Source organism: Dermacentor albipictus, chromosome 7 (genome assembly GCF_038994185.2).
Source record: "Dermacentor albipictus isolate Rhodes 1998 colony chromosome 7, USDA_Dalb.pri_finalv2, whole genome shotgun sequence".
NCBI classification, from domain to species: Eukaryota; Metazoa; Arthropoda; class Arachnida; order Ixodida; family Ixodidae; genus Dermacentor; species Dermacentor albipictus.
In genome coordinates, this window is record NC_091827.1 from 43,716,270 (window position 1) to 43,736,753 (window position 20,484).

Sequence of the window (20,484 nt, forward strand, 5' to 3'; positions counted from 1 at the left end):
CCGATAGCGCAGTGTGTCTGTGAATGCCACTGGAGGTCCCAAAAGTGGCATTTCAAACCTTCGATAGGGGGCTAACGATGCCCAATGGGTGCCGTACGGAAAGCATCAAGTTGTTTGACTACTTTCACTGTTGCCACCATGTGATTGTCCTTTTGCCATCGTTATCATCGTCTACAGCAAAGGGAGGGGAGTTTGATCGGGATTGCAGGAGTTTTATACATGGAGTTGTGGGCATTCGTTTGAGTGGGAGGTGTCACTGCCATTTCTATGCATGAGCTCAGAGCTGGTGGACCATCTGAACACTGCCGGTTTCCTTTTTCCCTCAGGTGTGTAAGCTGTTTGCCGAGGCGCGAGTCTTGGAAACCGGCCATTACCGCTTGCACATCCTGACGACCCAGCTGGTACGTCTGGCGTCCGATATCCAGAACTGGCGGAAGGAGAAGCTCGTCGACCCCGAGGATTGCCCACTGTGGTTCGGCCTGCTTCTCCGTGAGGACATGCCTTGCGTAAGAATGGCCTTTAATGTCCAGACCAACCTGACAAGGCAGTACAGTCGAACGCACTTAGAACGATGCAGGTTTTAACAATATATCGGTTATTACAATGACAAGCTGTTGCACCGTGAACTTCTGTATTTTTTCTGTGGTGAAATAACCCCCTTACAAATGCCTCCATGCCATATTATCGGTTATAACGTTGAAGTCTGTCTACTGGTCTGTGCCGAAAGGTAATGCAGTGTGGAATACTTCAAAAGAAAAAGAGAAATTCGAGCCATCGCACACTGCCGCGCACTGTTTTTCAGCCTTCTCTACATCGCCAGCCTTGCGCATACCTCTCTTCCGTCGCCCTTCTGACCCTCCGAACACAAATGGGCTGCGCTCATAGCTCTATGCCGCGCCACCTTTCGAAACACAAATGGACCGCGCCAAATTCGCTGACATGTGCAAGCTCCAAGATTGCTCCTTAGTGCCTCATGTTGTGCAGTTCTGCCAACAAATTAAGCTGCTCTGCCCGTCTTTGTTGGTTGCATCGAAGTTGTTCCAGGCCACACGGTTTCTCAGCCTCGTTCGACTCGCCACCGAAACGGAAGATGGTTGATCTGCTCGCTGATCGTCAGCAATGCACGATGTTGCCGGAGAGAAAAAAAAGCTCACTTATATAGATTTGGAAACAAAGTGCTTCTAACCTGATGAGACGATCGTCACAAACGTGCTTACATCAAATAGCAACCGCGACAGTGACGGCGACAGCGGCAGCAATGACGCGGTAGGGCAGGCTGCCTCAACATTGTCCTCGCATGGGGCCCTGCAGACGATTCAGTCCCCCCAGGGCTTTGTGTTCGTGAGGTTCCTTCCGCCGCACTATGTAGAGCACCTGGTTGCCTTGGTGAAGGATACCGGCAAGCTTCGTGTAAAGCATGCAAAGCCGACGGACATGGGGTTTTCTCGTGCAAGCCACTGAGAATTACATAGCGAGAGGCTTGTGGTGATCTCGCCGCAGCATTTCTTCTAGATTTCTCAAGCTGAGAGGCTGCCATGGCAACCTTCCCGCATTCTTTATAAGGTCCCTTTTGAGGCCACCAAAGCTTGATGCCTTGGCAGAGCTCGCATGCCGCTTGTCACCCATGACCTCGCTTTGCAGTTATAGCAGCGCCTTCCTTGAACACCTACACCTGTGGCTTTTTACACACAATCGGAGCACGCAGGAAGCAGAGTTAAACTATTAAAACGAGTCGACACAATCAGCAGCTAGGTGGAGGAAAGTGGTGGGGAGGGCCACTGGCCTCTTGCCATTACAGTTACATCCCCCATTTTGATTTTTTTCATGCAACCCGGTTATAACAATGGAATTTTCGTGGCACGTGATTATTGTTATAAGTGGGTTTGACTGTACTGAGGGCGGAGCTAAGGTTCAGACTAATGTTCGAACTCAGATATAAATATGACATTAGTGTACTTTTCCGTGATGATTATAATAAATTTCTGGCTCAGTCAACAAAAATAGCTAGGTATTGACCAACCACAGGCATGTTGCTAACGTGTGGCACACGGCAGTTCATGTGACGGCTAATGCAACTGCTCTTCAACTCTTCTTTTATCCTGCATTGTAAAAGATCTCTGCTTATTGTCAAGCGTGGTACCTCTTTAGCTATTAATCTATCATTGTTGTTAAAAGAGCCTTATTGTCATATCTGCAATCTGTGTTGCAAATTTTTGGTTCTTTGCTGTTGATGCTGTTTGACGTGTTTTTGTATCCTCGCGAAATTTAATTCCATAATCTGCTTTTGTTCTTTATTCCACTGAGCATTCTATAGACGATACCTCTATTGTATCTTTTGTAAGCGACCCCCATACTAGCCTTTGGCTTGAGACCATACAGATTGTGCATACCTTGTCAATATAACTGATCACTAATGACTCTGCATGTGTGGACGCTGGAAAAAAGCTGCATTAATGAGCTGTACGGTGTACACTTTACAGCCAAAATTGAAAGTCACTTAAGGGCCTTTTTATATCAAAAAGAAGTACAGAAGGCACCCTTACTGTCAGACACAGGTACTGTTTACCGATATATGTCTCTGTAGTGAACAATAACCATCCGGTGTAATGTTAACTCGTGGGCTTTAATTTTGCAGTGGGGCACACATATGTAAGTTAGGAGCAAAGACGATTTGATTCCTTGTCCCTTCTTCAAACTTTATTAGGCTCTCCTGGGCCAAAAATAATCGGTAACCTTCGTTGTAGCCTGTGCACATTTCTATATTTCATCACCTAAATGGATTATATTTACATCAATGTGCTACCATGTAGGGCTGCGAGTAAACAAAAACTTAACGACATTAGATGGGACTTCACTGTGGCAAGCAGGTAACCGCTTACAGAGACAAACTGTGAAACCCTGTTGATGAGCAAAATGAGAGCAACCATGTGCTGTTTAGTTACTTGACAATGTACTAAATAACTGTCCACTCATTCAATTGATTTGTAAAACAGATTGTAAACTGCTTGTACGTTAGTGTAATGCTTAGTAGAATGCAGTCCTTTTAGTTGAATCTGCCTCAACAATGAGATAATGGAATGAAATTTAACTTTCTTTCTTTTTTTCTTTCTTCTTTTACTCTCGAGTACAAGTTTTGCTAATTGCACTGGCTACAGCTGAATCAACGAGTCTGCTCGTTATAAAACTGCTTTCCGTGACATCGTAATGTCTGCTCCATACTCCGTGCATCCACTAGAGAGGCAGTGTGAATCTCATTTAATTGAAAACAGGCACGGGCATTGCGAGACATTCCTTTGCAAAGACTCGAACTCTGTGCGGTTCCAGCTGCCGTCATTTCCCATCTTTACGCGGTCCGGCGACGAGCTGGTGTCGGTGGTGCGGGCAGGCCCGGTGCACCTCTCCTCTGCACAGTGCCTCCAGCTGCAGCTCTTCCACCACGCAATCTGGCACGACGTACTCCGAATGAAGGAGAGACCCCTGCTTCAGTTCGACATGCACACGGCTCCCAACTGTCCGGTCTTAGTGCCGGTGATAAAAGGTGAGCAGCAGGGAGGAGCACAGCACCGGGAGCGTCAAGAAACGGTGCAGCGGGAACGTTGCAAAATCCACATCTCCGTCGACTGTGTTCTCAACGCGGTAACGTTAGTGAGCACGAGTATAAGTCTCCCTTACTTTACGGCGCGTAACAGTAATGTCTTGCGGAACAGAGCTTGAACTTAAGGGTTACTGATGTGACAGTTATGACCATTCGTTTTTCCCACTCTAAATAAAGGTGCTTGGTCCCAACACTCCTGAAAAAAATACTGGCAAGCCTGCGAGCATCCTGAATAGTTCACTACAGAAGCGTTTCCACAAACCAGTTTTGGTTTCGTTTCGCAAGAGGTGCATGTGTTGTGGCATCAGGACGCGGAGGATTGTCACTGCACCCCTCCCCTCCCCCCCCCCCTTTTTCCTCTTGTGTGCGTGGGAATACGGTGCCCATAAAGCCAACATTCTTCTCAGCTCCTCCTCGGACACGCATCATACATTGCGTGGGGCATGATAGTACCTTATCACACTTAGACTTCATACGGAACATGACGGCGAGAAGGTCTAGCTGCTGTTTTGCTTCGCTGCGGTGGCCACTCTCTGCCAGATGGGACGTGACTTGAGAGGTGCGTTCGCAAGCAGCCAAATGCAATTCAACTATTGGACGATCTGTGTCCGCGGCAGTTTCCGTTTATTGCCTCAGTATAGTTAAACCCGCTTAGTTATATTTAGATTCAACCTACTTGGTGTTCTATGGACAAGAAGTTATCGAAAGATAAATACTTCATATATAGAAAATTTATCTATTATAAAGCATGTTATATTGAGGTTTAGCTATAATTAGGTTGCACCGGACATGAAAATGCCTTTGTTATACCCGATATTTCTTATAAGCATTTTTTAAATGCGTTAGCATTAGGCATGTCAAAGTGGGAAAAAGTGTGTGCGTTTGAAGTGTGGGAAGGCAGTCTTGTGGTAGAGGTAGACAAAGGATGGGAGAGCTTGAAAGAGAGTGGGTGTGTGTCTATGTGCATGCGTTCTTGTGTGCATGTGTCTGTTTGTGTCTGTTTATGTCCCAGCTGACATTAGCATTAGCCAAGTGGTTCAACAAAAAGAAAGTTATTTAAGAAACACGGTTCAAAATACGATCTTAAGACCTATGGTATTTGGTCATCAGAGCTCTGATGACCAAACATCATCGGTTTTCTTAATTTCCTTAATCTTTTTTTTTTGTTTTGTTTTACATTGGACAAATTGACTAATTTTAGCTGAGACACACTGCACGTCCTCAGTCGGGCGTGTGATCTTAGGCCCAATCACGAACGAGCCATTCGATAAGCAGCAAACTTGTCGTGACAGTTTGCCACTTGCTGCTACAGTGAAACCTCATTAAACCGTAGTTGGCCAGAGCTCGAAAAAAGTATGTACTAAACGGTAGTACTGCTTAAACAAAATAGCATGAGATCTCCCACTTACCTGTCGAAAATGAAACTCGGCGAGTGTGATGAAAGGCCAAAACATGCACTATTTATTCACTTCGTGCGACAAAAGTCTGTTGTTTTTGTGTCATGCCGCCGCGGCCCAGCAGCGAAGACAGTGGCCTCAAACTTACTGTAGCTGCTAGCCAGCTTTTCAGCCAGCCCCCTCTTCTCAGCAAGCACTCGCATAACAGATTCCTCGTTGGCATTGCATATTCTCCGTGCACGGGCGCGACAGTGCTGCGGAAGTTGCAGGGCACCTTTTTCATTGCGGGATGCTGTTCTCGTCGCCACGATTGCATTGATGAGGCTTATGTAATGCACAGCTTCTGCAACTGTTGGGCCTGAATCGCCTGTGCTGTTATTTTCCGTGTTGTCCTCATCACTGTCGTTGGGCAACACTTTGGAAATAGAGGCAACGATGGCAAAAAGTCGGACCTCGTAGCCGACATCTTTTTGCGGTCGCAGCAGCACTGCCAAGCAATTTCTTCGCATCCCAAATGCCACACACCATAGTCAACGGTAGATCCCTGTCACATGCCAGGGCCGACTTCTTCATGCCCCACGTTCGAAAGCATGAACAATGTCCAATTTTTCTTTTATACTGAGCACCCTGCGTGTTTTTTATCCTAGCTTCGGCATGACACGAGTCCTTGCTTGCATGATGCCGAAATTATGTTGATGTGGCTTCACATGCAAATGCACGAGGCGCTTGGAGGCCATTGTTCCTATTTCTGAGGCTTGTTGTTCTGACGGGCCGGCCAATGGGGATGATGCATCACCGTAATTGCATGACAAAAAGCGGAAACACTACGTGTTAACTGATACGTATGCAATAAGCTGGTGCGGTTTATGCAAATACAAACGCACTATGTTCATTGGCCACCGAGGTGGGGATTTCACTTTACTACTTTGAAAACGAAACTGCTGTTAAAGCGGTTATGGTTTAACGAGGTTTTACTGTAGTACTCAACTAGTGATGCTGGGTATTGTGTTGATGCCACAAAGCAATGCAAAGTGCAAGCGGCAGTTTAGCATCGTGAGAAAGACGAGAACATAGTTCCGCTCATTCATGTGTGCATAGCTGCTGGGAGAAGTCCTCCTCGCAAAATGGCAAGGAAATGGAATTTGTTACACCCAAACATTCTTTAAAAAATTTGTGAATACCTGCCATGATTGCTGAAGTGGCTTTGGTGCTGCGCTGCTAAGCACGTGGTCACGGAATCGAACCCTGGCCGGGGTGGCCGCATTTCGATGAGAGCGAGAAGCAAAACGCCTGTGTACCATGTATTGGGTGCATATTAAAGAACCCCAGGTGGTCTAAATCATTCTGGAGTTACCCACTGCGGCGTGCCTCATAATCATATCATGGTTTTGGCACGTAAAACCCCAGAATTTAACTTAATTTGGGGTGTGTGCAGTCATGATTTTGGTAGGGCTGCGCGTGGTGCCTCTTCTCGCAGCTACTACTCAAGCGCTTGTTCTTCTTACTTGTTTCTAATGCATTTCCTCTTCTGATGAAACATGTTTTTGTGACAACAAATCAGTAGTCATAAATTTTGCTAGGCATTTTTTTCAGTCTGTTACTGTATAGCATATTTGTAGGTATACTGTTGGCGCAAGTACAGCATTTTTGAGACACAATATTGCTGTCAATCATTTTTTGCTGTATTCATGAGGTTTCAATCATTTCCTACTGTATTGGAAACTGCAATAAAAAAAAAAAAACGACCACGTGGGCACAATTATTGCAAAACAGTTCGACCCTCGAAGGGTTAAATAGGTAGGGTAAGGAAACCATAAGTGCACTGAAATATGGTCATTTAACTGGCAGATTGTTAAATCTGGGATCGTTTTAATTGAGTTCAACTGTATACGTGTTCTGTATAGCATCATGGTTTGACTGCAATCGTTCTCGCAGATGGCGACATGTCTATGATAGACTGGTCCTTTGTTGGCATGGTCGCCGATTGGGATGAAGCGGAGCCTACAAGCAGGGCTGAGTTCCAGTTCCAGCCCAGCCTGTATGAAGATGCTGTGGTTGTGCCCCGCTATGCACCCCTTCATTACCACCACAGTACATTCTATGTGAAGAAGATCCGCACCGACCTCACAGTGGATAGCATCGATGGAAAGGGCAGCTTCCGTGACTATCTGTCCCTAATTCACCACCTGGAGGTCACCGACTCAACGCAGCCGATCCTGGAGGTGGTGTTCACCGAAGTCCGACTCAACCTACTGACGCCGCGCTACCGGAACCGCAAGGGCGATGTGTTCATCAAGAAGACGGCCACGAACCGCCGCACCGAGCTGCGTGTCCCGGAATTCTGCGACGTCCACCCCGTCCCGGCTAGTGTCTGGCGCAAGGCGGTGTGCCTTCCCAGCATCTTGTACCGGTTGAACCAGCTTCTCGTCGTGGAAGAACTGCGCGCATCCGTCGCCATGGAGACGGGCATTGGCCTCGGGACATATCAAGGCCCTTGGCCAGACCTGGACTTCCAGAGCGCCGTATCGGAAAGTGCTTCGATCAGCTTTTTGCCTCGTCCCGACTATGATGAGGTGGAGTTTGGCAATCTGCTTCGAGGCCACGGTGAAGCGGAGGAGATACGGATGCCCCGCCTGTCGCGGTCATTTGAGTACCAGCCAGAGTTGCGGGGGAACCCGGGCCCGAGCCCTGGCCTCCTTCTGGAAGCGGTGACATCTGCGAAGGCAGCTGATGGCTTTGATCTCGAACGCCTCGAGGTGCTTGGGGACTCATTCCTCAAGTTTGCAGTGACCATTGACCTGTTCTGCGGCTCCACATCAGCGCAGGAGGGGTTGCTGACACAGACGCGTTCCCGCATCATTTGCAACCGGAACCTGCACCAGCTTGGCTCCAAGATACATGTGGGTTCAATGGTGGCACAGGAGCAATTTGAGCCGCACCGAAACTGGTTGCCACCAGGCTACCGTGTCCCTGAAGGTGCCGAGGACATACTGATGGATGTCAACTTTGTCTTCTGGGCCATCCAAGTAGACACAAAGATTCTGGAGAAGCTGACGTGGGACGAGCTCTACAGTCGCTATAAGGTAAATGCCTCTCGTGCTTTGTTAAGTGGGTGTGAGGCCCTTTTGAAGCGTTGAAGTCATTTGAATTTTTGAAGTCGCCAAATTCAAATAGGGCTTTTGGATATTCCAAACTTCTTGGCTTTCAGGGCACAGCATTGAGCCCATAAAGTAGGTATGTTGCTCTTGCCTGGGAACCAGCAGACGTTCATCTGCACACGCTCAATACTCAGACCTGTGCACGTTAGGAGTCTCCAGTACAAGATACCTTGACATTACCAGATCGTATATCTGCTTGAACATTTGTAGGTACATGTACCTGTTTGCTTAAAGGGACCCTGAAACTATTTTGACGATTTTGTGAAAACGTACCATCTCATAAGGGTAGGTCCTTCTGATCATTAAATGACACATTTAAGTGCTGTGGTTCAAGTGCTCTATGTAAGGTGTGTAATTTATTATAAGGTTTTAGAAATGTGCATTGCTACTGATCAAAGCAGTGCCACTGCCTTGAATTTTCAGCAGACCCCTTCAATTAATGTAGCTAGCCCAATTGACGTCAGTTTGGCGAGCTATCCGATTGGCTACCCAGGTTGCATCATAGATAATTTTTCCAGCTTTGTGGCGAATGAATGTTGTTCTAGTAAAATCTTGATGAAGGCTAGTTGGTTCATACTTAGAACTGAGGTTAAACAGAGCAAAAAAAGACGAGGACAAAAGGACACAAATACCACAGACAAGCGCTGACTGCCAACTGGAAGTTTTATTTGAAATTCACCGGACATTTATACCTTTTTCAGCATAGGCATGGCATGCACACATCAGTTGCAAAAACATCTGCAAATCAACAACATTATAATCTTCCAAAAATGTGATTTCTTTTCTCGACAAGGCAAGAAAGGGAGTGCTTACACATTTATCTCCTTCCTTTCTAATGTGAAAGGCCTCTACTATTTCCCTTTCCCTCTTACCCTTTCCTTTCCCTATGAATTTTGTCTTTTCAAATAAGGGGGTGCAGTGACACTTGTTACAGTGTCCGGCTAAATGACTCCCATAGCCATTCTTTAGGTTGTTGCTGTGCTGATGAGCTCTTTCATTGAAGCACTGTCCCGTTTGACCTATATAACATTTACCACAGCTGAGCAGTATCTGATAGATAATGTTGCGCCTGCACTCAGTGAAACGAGTTTTATGATTTGTGGTGCACAGGTGCCTTTCGCGCATGTTCATGCGATTACATATTGAGGTTACATGCAGAGGCCTACCTTTGCCAGAAGTAGACGGCATGACATTACATCATGACGCAGAGCCAGTGAAGGCAGTGCTTAGCCCCGATTTCTCAGCAAATGAATTGAGGAGAAAAAGCATGCCTAGAGAGAAGGGTAACTTGTAATCGTTCGTAGCTCAGTATTATGAGTTTCTTCACCTAAACTGTCATGCTAATGTTTTTAGCTGTACCCTGCGCGTCTATAAAATTTGTCTCAACCTTTTTGGGGACCCTTTGATGACTTGCTATCGTGCTCAGACCTATTTTGTTTTATTCCGCTTAGAATTAAACTTTCCTACAACTCGAACATCTGATGATTCAAAACCACTGGTCCCCCAGAGTTTAGTTGAACGCGATTTGACTGCGGCGGCAGCACTTGTCCAGTCAGTTTGTATAGAACCGTGATCACTTTAGGCACTTCACTTTTTTAGCATTGACATTCCTGTGTGTGCAGCAATACAGAACTGAAAAAGAGCAGCCGGGGTATGTTCCCCCACCCCGCAACACATCTGGGCCTGTTCCGATCCGTCAGTCTTCACAACTGTCCGACAAGAGCGTTGCCGACTCGGTGGAAGCTATCATTGGTGCCTACCTTCTCGTTACCGGGCCCATCGGTGCCCTCAGGGTAAGCAGTGCATGCATTTTCAGCTGCACCATACTGCTGCAGCTGAGGCATTTGTGGCTTAATGTGCCTGTCCTTGAACTAGCACTGAACTTCAAATAGAATGGTTACTAAACACACAAGAAAAAAGCAAGCTCCATCCGGGTATGCAAAAAGCATGGGATTTTTCACACAGGCCGTGCAGGAAAAACCAATATCAGTTTGCTCACTTATGCAGCTTTCACGTGCATTTTTGCACAGAGCCGTTTCGCCTTCCTGGACACTGCCAGTAGTGGTAAGCTGACGCAGATGTCACACTCTTCCTCTAGCAGTGCACTTGAGAGATTTCTCTGTAGATCTGCATAGTGAACTTATGCAAAACACGCCATGAAACGTTTTACCAAAGCTGAGCACTAACCAGCCCATTACTACATATTTTTAACGTGACTGTCTATGGGGTATGTTATAACATCGCTAATTTACGGATGTAATGTGCCACATTAGCCCAGTGGCTATGGCATTGCGCAGCTGAGCATGAAGTCGCAGGTTCAATCCCGGCCTTGGCGGTCGCGTTTCTATAACGCTGGAATGCAACATGCTCGTGCACCATCCATTGCACGTAAAGAACCCCAGGTGGTGAGAATTAGTCCCACACTACCGCACGCCTCATAATCAGATTGTGGTTTTTGCACGAAAAACTTCAGCATTTAATTCTAATTTTTACTTCGTAATATGCAGACAATGCTTCCACACGCATTCTTACGCAAAATCTTATCTTGCTGCATGAAGCAAGGAGCCCACATTCTCGCATAAAAGAGACTGCTGGCTCTCTCCTGCTGATATCAAGGCCCACTCTATTATTCTGCAGTCTGCAATGTTGCAGGCCCACGCAACAGTCAATAGATATCAGTCATGGGGTGATCATTCATGATCATGAGTTACTCCCAAGCAAAAGCTCATGCACATGTGCACACCTGTTCAATCTTCTGGTGAATGGAGTAGTGACTGTTGTTAATATGTCTTGCCAGTGCTGTCATCACAGCTTCGTCGCTTTCGGCACATTAGTCGTGTGCCAGTCTTGAAGGGTTACTATAGCTCCATTTGATTTATTCTGCACTTCGTGAACTTGTTCACACCAGTACATCCTTGTGCGGAACTGGCACGACACCTCCTGCATGAACGGTGCACTGTCTTTCTGACGAGTGCAGTGAATGCTGTGAACTTATTCTGTATGAAGCCTGCACTAAGTGAAACGAAAGGTGACGTGCAGATGCCGCCACGTTGAATTCACGAAACAAATGGCGAAGTGGAGCAGCTTGCGAACTAGTTCAGAAAGTGCAGGCGAATAGAATGGGCCTTTCAAGATCACCCTGGCAAGAAGAAAAAGGAAGGAGCAACATGCAGGGTACCGCCCCCAACTGAGCAGGAACATTGTGTGTAGGAAGGAGGAGGAATGGGGAAAATCTTGATATCTCCATTCTTGGAGATATCGAGATCTCTTGCAGATATGGTGCAAGTATTTTTCAAAAATTTCTGTGGAATTATATTCACCGAGAGGCATTTCATACACTCCAATGTGTTAATCAGATTTGAGGAAAGTGTGTTTTGGGGCCCTTTAAGCTTGAGTGCTTGGTCGCAGGTGATGAAGTGGATGGGTCTAAAGCTGAAGCAGTGCAATCTGGATGCGCAAGGCGCCAGGGACGAAGGCACAGCGGTGCCGTTCATGGGATTCCCAGCACCACGGACGTCATTGCTGCGCTACACGGATGACCCCGAGGGTCGCCTGGCAAGTCAGAGCAGTCCGTGGCATGGACGTCTCTGCCTTGTGGAACAGACGCTGGGCTACACCTTCCGCGACCGGTCCTACCTGCTGCAAGCCTGCACGCACGCCTCCTTCTACCAAAACCGGTAACGTACATTACCATGAACCCATTGTCAAGATGGAGTCGCTGAATGATAATAGGTTGTCGCAGGAAGCTCGCCATCAATATGTCATACCTGCAAACCTCTTTGGCAATCAAGAGTAAGATCCACAGGCTACACTGATGGCTGCATGGTAATGGAGTACGGGAGTGCATTGAGCCCCTCTCACATCAGAAAGATCACCTATTAATTATTTACCAAGAGCAACTTAAAATGGCACATTTTGCACGTGCATGCTGTGCGCCTTCTGCCGGCTTGGCTTGGCTGTAGCCAGGATGCGGATGTACCGATTCTGTGCAATCACACCAATTGTATGGTTGCATAATAACAACAGTGCAGTCTACATGTATGTAACTTGTTCCTGTGTCACGTATTGACATGGAAAGCCACTGCTGGGCCATCAAAATCCGCAGGAGGCCTTTAGTTGGCCTATCGGATCCATCACGCACTTACGCTTCTTTCACGTAGACCTGATCATAATTTGATTTTCCTTTTTTTTTCCCTATATTATTGCTTATGCTTGTAACAAATATTAGATATAACAAAGGTGTTTTGTTATTTTTTTGTTCGATGCAACTTTGTTATAACAGGGTTCGACTGTTTGGGCTCGAAGCTGCCATCCTGGCCATCGAGGTAGACTAGGCTTGAAAGCCAGTACTGTCACATATATCCGAAGTCATGTAAAAACTCCACCACACGATTCTTGCATGTGAAAGGATGACACCTGACGACTATGATCATTGGAAAACATACATAAATTTGACATCATCCTAAAGTTGGTCGTGAGAAGCCGGATATTATGTCAACATTATAGTAAGATTGTGACACAGCACAATATTTGTGGGTGTCATGTAGCAATAAAGTTAGTCACAATGATGATGTGCATTAAAAAAAATAAAGGATGGGCCTGTGTTTCTTCTGGCTGTGCTAGCATGTGTGACAGCCACAGTGATCACAGGAACGAAACAAGCCAATGTATGATCACATCATGGTGTATCCACCTTCTGGGTATCAAAATAAAAACTGGTTCATAAAACAATTTACACAGAAACTCCTCTGGTAATTGTCTAAGTATGCGCAAGCATTGGGCCACGTGCTCATCTCCACACAGCCAGGTGTCATTATCTGCGTTATGGAACTTGATCTGACCAGTATAAACCCTTATCAACCCTGAACGGTTGTTGGCTTATCATGTTTGATTGCGAACATGATAATACGGGTTTAATTGAGGTAGAGTTCATTACCGCACTTGAACCCACGGCCATCGGTGTTAAAATGAAGTGAATTAGCCACAGTTCATTAAGGTAGTGTTAATTGAGGCACTTGTACCCTCTACCTTTGGTGGGAGTCGAAGCTACGGCCTTTGGTGTTAGGGTTAACCACCACTCCATCTGCTGAGGGGGTTATGCAGTATTCTCTGTGGCGTCAGGCATAGCCACATTGTTCCCAGTGACGCTGGGTATTGCACGCTTGTATTTCTCGTGTTTGTTCTGCGTTGCGGCCTTCTTCGGAGTATCGTTGTCGGGTGGCAGCGGCACGGCGTCTTTCTTCTTGTTGGTTGTGCTCGCGAATGTCTTGCTATAGTTCCCCACTCTGCGGAGAGTCATTGAGTTGTTTCAGGCATTTTCTGTATTGACACTGATACCCTGCGTTTTCGTTCTTCTTCAGTAAGCCGCTTCAGTCATCTTGGCGCCATTACAGTAAGTGCGACAGCACCGCGGCGACACAAACTGCTGCGGCACGGCACCTGCTCGTGTCCATGCAGCCCAGCGTCATTATGAGCCTTATCGAACATGGTCCGACCATTGTACATTAAGCGATGCTTCATTAGTGGTCTGGACGCTTGTTTAGAGCTTGTTCTTTATTCAAACACATGCTGTTCTGTGTGTTGTATGGTTGGTTTAAATTAATATGCCTGCTTACGGGGGTATGAGCCATTGCATTAGTCATACGTGATGGACAGGTTTCTGTGTTGGGTAGGCATAGAAATGCTTACACATTTAAAATAGTATTATCAGGCAATTTAGTAAATTAGTCAGCAGTGTTCTAATGTTTACCAGTATTTTTCTAGTGTTTAGAGGGCCTAGACCTTCATTAACCCAGAAAATGATACTTGGCGGTACATCTATCCTTAGGATGACGTTAATGCAATTAGCAGTCTGTCTTATGATAAGTTTGCAATAGGTGATTATATGACTTATATGTTATAATGATTATTATGAAGAGCGGCATATGTCCAGTGACCCAAGTTTGCATGAAAGGAAAGCGGTTTGACACATAGATAATGGAAAGCACACGAAGCATTCACATTGAAAGACGTGCCGAAATTGTCGTGTCTCTGCTCTTTTCATGCTGGTGGCCATAATTGGAGCACGCCCTCCCCTTCCCACGCACGCAGGCTTACAGACTGCTACCAGCGGCTGGAGTTTCTGGGTGACGCGGTGATCGACTACCTGGTGACCCGGTACCTGTACGAAGGCCCGCACAAGTTCAACCCGGGCCAGCTCACCGACCTGCGCTCTTCGCTGGTCAACAACACCTTCTTCGCGGCCCTCGTCGTGCGTCATGGCCTCCACCGTTGCCTCCTCCACTGCAACCCGGGTCTGTTCAACGCTGTGTCGCGCTTTGTGCAGCACCAAGAACGCTCCAGCGAGGACGAGTTGGGCACCTCGTCTGAGGATGAGGACGCCATGGCTGAGATCCTGGATCTGAACGCCCAAAGGGACAAGGTCTCGGACAACCCCACTTACTGGAAGGTGCTCCAGGTGGGTGGTGAATGCAGGCAATGTTGGACTGGTTATGAGCAGTCTTTTGGCATATTGGAAAGTGTATGGTCGAGCACGCATGTTTGAGCACGCAGTGCAAGTGAGCCCAGCCATAGCTATACAGGGCTGTCATCCCAGCTGTGTGGTGGCCTGCATGCCCTATTTCGAAGGTAATCTACAGGAGGTACAAAGCCAAGATGTCCCTGGCTTTGTGTGCACTGTCTTCTGATGCATTTAGTGCTAAGGGTCGTGTAATCACTAGTTTTGGAGTTGCATTGAAGCGAGAAGCAGACAAAGCATTAGTTCCCCTCTGCCTGTTCCTTCATATAGCGTCTTCCCTCTATGGGAGACGCTATCAGCCATGGCGGCGGAGTTGATGTGAAAGTTTTCAGGCTTTGCCTTGTGCCGCCAATGTGAAGATATTATATCATCGACACAGCATGATACCATCTCTTTGGTTGCCAACTCAGATTCAATTAAATTAAATTTCTTTCTCATAGAAATTTTTTCTTTACGACTTCCCAATAATTAGGAAAACTCTACAGCTCCTGTCGTGTAAGAAAAATTTGTTGGTGGATGTACTTTTTGATGCGAAAGCGTCAAATGTCCCATTGAGCAAAAGAACTGCACCTAACTTCCCATTGGCTGCAATGCCACGTCACGAGTGCGCCTTGCGCGGTCTTAGCGGTGGCTCAGGCAGCGCATACTGCTATGAAGTCTGAAGTATCTACAGAGTCGGCGGTTGCAACCTTGACAGTAGCAAAACGTCAGCGGCATGTGGTGTTAGCGCTGCAGGCTGCTGCTGCTTGCTGGCTCAGGTAGCATGTACCGCTATAGAGTGTGAAGTATCCACATCATCAGCAGCCGCAACCGTGGCTGTCCATGCTAGTACGCCACAGACGAGCCGAAGAACGCAGCAAAACAAGCGAAAAGGCAGGCAGCAATATCCACCATTGTCGTCAACTCTCCTAGTACACGGGGGAAGGCGGAGGGGGGGGGGGGGGTGAGGTGATCGGAACGAGCATTAACGCATGCAGTACTCGCAGCACAAAACAGAGGGACTGTATGCAGCATTCCATGTGGTGGTTTCTTGGTGCCCATGCCATGAACTTGCCCATCACTGAGCCAATCCAAACACGAAGGACCACTCAGTGGTGTTCAGTTGGACATTAATGCTTTCACATTCGCAACTCATAAGAAGTGCTTAGGTGTCCTCGGATTATTTTGCATAAAAGGTCAGATTTCAGTAAACGAAGCTGAGTGCCTATTTTAACATCATCATTATATTAACGTTTAATTGTATATATTATATTTAAAAAAAAGATGAGCATTGACATGTCTGAATGATAATAGAGGTTTAGCCTATATGACTGCTTTTTTTGTGTGTATTCATGCACAAGCACAGGCTTCCTTAGTCTTTCATATACCATATTTACTCGAATTTAATGTGCACTTTTTTTTTCATAAAATAGGTCGAAAAATTGCGGGTACGTTAGAATCGGGCACGACTTTAAATCTGCCTTACCATATCACTGAAAGACTAAAGCGCCAAACAGACAACACAAGAAAAGACATGGACGTGCGCCTACTGTATAAGAAAGGTATTCAAGCAGAACTTTTTGTTGGGCTAGTTGGTGCATGTTACTGACGTACTAAAGCGCCAAACAGACGACACAAGAAGAGACACGGACAAGCGCTCACTTGTGTCTTATCTTCAGTTTGCCTTCGGTTTGCCGATGACATTGTTCTATTCAGCAACAATGCAGACGAGTTACAACAAATGATTGAGGACCTTAACAGAGAGAGCATAAGAATGGGGTTGAAGATTAACATGCAGAAAACAAAGATAATGATCAATAGCCTGGCAAGGGAACAAGAGTTCAGGATCGCCAGTCAGCCTCTAGAGTATGCGAAGGAATACGTTTACATGGACAATTATGCACAGGGAACCCTGATCATGGTAAGGAAATTTAAAGAAGAAAATTGGATTGGAGTGCATATGGCAGACATACTCAGATCCTTACTGGAAGCTTACCATTATCACTAAAAAGAAAGGTGTACAATCAGTGCATTCTACCGGTGCTAACATATAAGGCAGAAACTTGGAGGCTGACAAAGAAGCTTTAAAACAAGTTAAGGACTGCACTTGGACCGATGGAAGGAAGAATGATAGACGTAACATTAAGAGACAGAAAGAGAGCAGTGTGGATCAGAGAGCAAACAGGCATAGCCGATAATCTAATCGACATTGAGAGAAAGAAATGGAGCTGGGCAAGTCATGTAACGCGTAGGTTAGATAACCGGTCGACCATCAGGGTTACAGAAAGGGTGCCAAGAGAAGGGAAACGCATTCGAGTACGGCAAAAGACTAGGTGGGATGATGAAAATAAGAAATTTGTAGGTGCAAATTGGAATGGGTTGGCGCAGCACAGAGTAATTGTAGATCAGAGGGAGAGGCCTTCGTTCTGCAGTGGACTTAGAATAGGTTGCTGATGCTGATTTCGTACTATCCCATTTCATTATAACAACGTTTGAATGTAGTACAGGCTGGAAATCCAAATACAGGGCTGCGTGTCCAGACTGTGTAAATGTGCAGTTTTTGTGGATCGTAAGCTTTTTTTGTGCCGATTGTACCAACCAGCCCAGCCATACATGCTAACTGACCAGCCTGTCGATATCTGTGTGGGTGCAGCGCTTCTACTACCATGAGGAGGAGTGCCTGGAGCCCGAAGAGGTTGAGGTGCCCAAGGCCCTGGGCGACCTGTTTGAGAGCCTAATGGGGGCCGTGTTCCTAGACTGTGGCATGTCGCTGGACACGGTGTGGCGCATCCTGTACCGGCTCTTCGGTCGAGAGATCGAGTCCTTCAGTGAGCGGGTGCCTCTGCCCCCAATACGCACGCTGCTCGAGAAATTTCCGGACGCCCGCTTCAGGTGAGCAAACGTCAATAAGCAAAGCATACCTGCCAACTCTACCTAATTTTGAAGCGCAGCTCTTGGCGGCCATTCCTGCATTGAGCGTCGGCGTCCCTCGGCGTAACTGAACGAACGAGCACTGCGAAGAATAAAAGGGCCAGCATGGAGCGCGGTGGGGAATGAAAGACGACGATAGCAAAGAAAGCGGAGAAGGAGGGTGTAGCGGAACCATGAGACAAAAAACGGGAGGAGGGTATGGCAAAAACGTGAAAGAAAAGCAAAGTGCTTTGCAAGACCGGCTCTGCGGTGACGACCGCTATGAGATGACGCCAGAGTATCATGCTGTCATCTCTTCACCGATGATGCCATCAATAAGGCATGCGGCAAGCATGTCCGCTGATGCCATATATGAAAACAAAGTGCTGCATGAGCGGAGGTCTGCCTGCGGTGGCTGCTGTGAATCGCACGCACGTCACCCATTTGCTGCCCCTCACGATGCCACACTTCGCTCCATTTGCGATGTGCCGCACGACACAGATTGTCCAATCTAGCCACACTACTCACAATGTTCTCTTCCTAATATAAATTATGTGCCTATGTAATCATAATATAAAATATTGACATGCAAAATCAAAACGTCTATAGCGCTGCCCTCAGATTTTGCATTAGGGAGGATCGTAACTGTCTTTTCTTTTCGTTTCTTTTTTTCATAAGATTTACAAATTTGAACTCATTTTGCGACTTCACAGATGTTGCATCAAGTGTTACGAAAAATAAGGTTTGCAAAGATGGGGTTGCAGTACTGAAAAAAATACGGACTAAAATAAAACTGATGGTGCCGGCGCTGCCCTCTTTGTGGCAGCCCAAGACGTCATACGCCGCCAAAAGGGCAGTTGCTTCGAGTAACTTTATTCGTACGAGTTCCTGAAGCAGGCTAAATCGGCAACGCAAATGTGACTGAAACAGTCACTGTAGTCGAAAACACCGTGTGTTACTTGTCAGTCTCTGCTGTTTCTTATGTCTTCTTTTGTATGTTCATCTCTGAAGGTCACTGCATTACTGAAAACAGTTCTTGTGTGTGTGTCCTAGAACACAATGCCAATGCATAAGTGACTGTCTGCAAATGTTCTCTGAGGCATGCTGAGCGCTTCGGGATTTCTGCTTTTCCTTCTCACTTTCAGAAAGCATCTCACTTTATATTCAAAACTACGTTTCCTGTGCAAGGAGGTCTGTTTTTATTTTCCCCAATTTCGCAGTTCAAATTGCAGCTAACTCAGCCACTATGCTACTAAACTGTGTGGGAAAGCCAGCCTCTTGATGGCAGGCAGGGAGGCATGGGATTGTGAGTAGCTGCCTCAGAATCAGCCAATAGACGACCAAGTTATGTGGGAAAGCCAAACTTTTTGCAGCGTACAGAGCAGTTTTACAAGTAGGAAGAGTGTAGCTCAGTGCAGCGAAGGGACATACTGACAATTGTGCATGAGACAATCGTGCATGAACTATACCATGAGATGTTGCCTGGGCACTTTAGGTCCAAAGGTCAGACTCTGAACCATATCCATGCATCCTCACCGTACAAACACTGATGCCCTAGCATATGTGCACCGTCTGCACAGTGCATCGCGCTCCTTTCAGAGCGTTTCAGCATAGCATGACAGGGAATCCGTTACCTCAATGCATGCCCACTTTGGACCAAGGAGCTTGGACAGGTGCATACCTGCCAAATTTGATTGTGGGATCATTTCAGCATATCACAAACGTTGCTTCAAGTTTTAGAAAAAGTAAGCTGTGCTCATGAAAAGTATTCCTCATTTGTCCTTGAACCTTCTGTAACGAGTCTTATAATGGTGAAAGGATGCAAAAAGAGGCACTTGCTTCTAACTAGTTCATGTGAAGAAGTTCCTAAAGCAGGCAAATTCGGCAACATGAAAGTTGCTGAAGAAGTCACGGTGATCTAAAAACAGTTTCTTGTCAGTATTTACTTTGCCAAGTTTGCTGCTACTTGTGTGCAGCATCTAAAGGTTAATCATCTTTAATAAACTATGTATGTACCCCTGAAAAGTCATCTGTTCAAGGTAAGCTTTAAAAGAAATCAGTACTATTCCTCCTCCATGGGATATTGCAAATCTAAAGTTCAAAGGTTGGCAGGCATGCAGGCGGTTCTGTGCCAATTTATCCAGTGGAGCATTCAAGGGACCCTGAAACAATTTTTGACGATTTTGGACAAACATACTGAGTCATTAAGGTAGGTCCTGCTGATCGCACATCTAAGTGCTCCATGTAAAGCATGTAATTTATTACAAGGTTTTAGAAACGTACATCACTACCGATCACAGCACGCCACTCCCCTGAGTTTTCATCCACACCTGACTCTATGACGAGAGGTGACCATATGATGCCAGTAGGGCGAGCTATCTGATTGGCTGCCGAGGGTGCGTCATCGATAACTTTTCCGACTTTATTGTGGACAAATGTTGTTTGTAATAGTTGGAATGTTAGTTAGTATGTTTCTATGAAAAAAAAAGTAAAAGAAAGAAAATGCACAAGGGCTATTTCTCACTACACCCAAGCACTTCCAGCACGCAGCAAGTGTCGTCTGCTTGTGTTACAATGTACTCCGTGTTGATCCGAGCTGCGCGGTCTGTCTTGTCTCGATCTGTCTTTTCGCAAGCACCATAGTTTTGCCCTTGCTTTGTGGGCTGCAGACGTAGCAATCGGCAACATGTCAAGCTGCGACATTGTGTCCCTCTGCAAGGCAACATGTGAGCGGAATGACTCCAGCTCTGGTTGCCGGTATCCGATCGGCACCAGGGTTCACACATTTGTGGCCATCACTTCATGCCGAAGGATTACTAGTGCTATAGTGTTTAGCATGTCTGGTGTTCAGGTAAACGCAAGAACAAGCGGACTGAGCCTGGGCATTTTACAGGATGAGCAGAGGCACAAACTTGAACAGCCCCACAT

General features: G+C 46.4%; 1 protein-coding gene across 1 annotated transcript in view; it reads left to right on the forward strand.

Moving 5' to 3' along the window:
* The window catches only part of LOC135915257 (endoribonuclease Dicer-like), a 56,007-nt gene that overhangs the window by 28,158 nt on the left and 7,365 nt on the right, over nt 1–20,484 (forward strand). Inside the window, exons 13-19 of the mRNA XM_065448276.2 lie at nt 327–506; nt 3,325–3,538; nt 6,928–8,075; nt 9,773–9,943; nt 11,559–11,827; nt 14,241–14,607; nt 17,300–17,538. Coding sequence (XP_065304348.2) covers nt 327–506; nt 3,325–3,538; nt 6,928–8,075; nt 9,773–9,943; nt 11,559–11,827; nt 14,241–14,607; nt 17,300–17,538 — 2,588 coding nt within the window. The remainder of the gene's footprint in view (nt 1–326; nt 507–3,324; nt 3,539–6,927; nt 8,076–9,772; nt 9,944–11,558; nt 11,828–14,240; nt 14,608–17,299; nt 17,539–20,484) is intronic.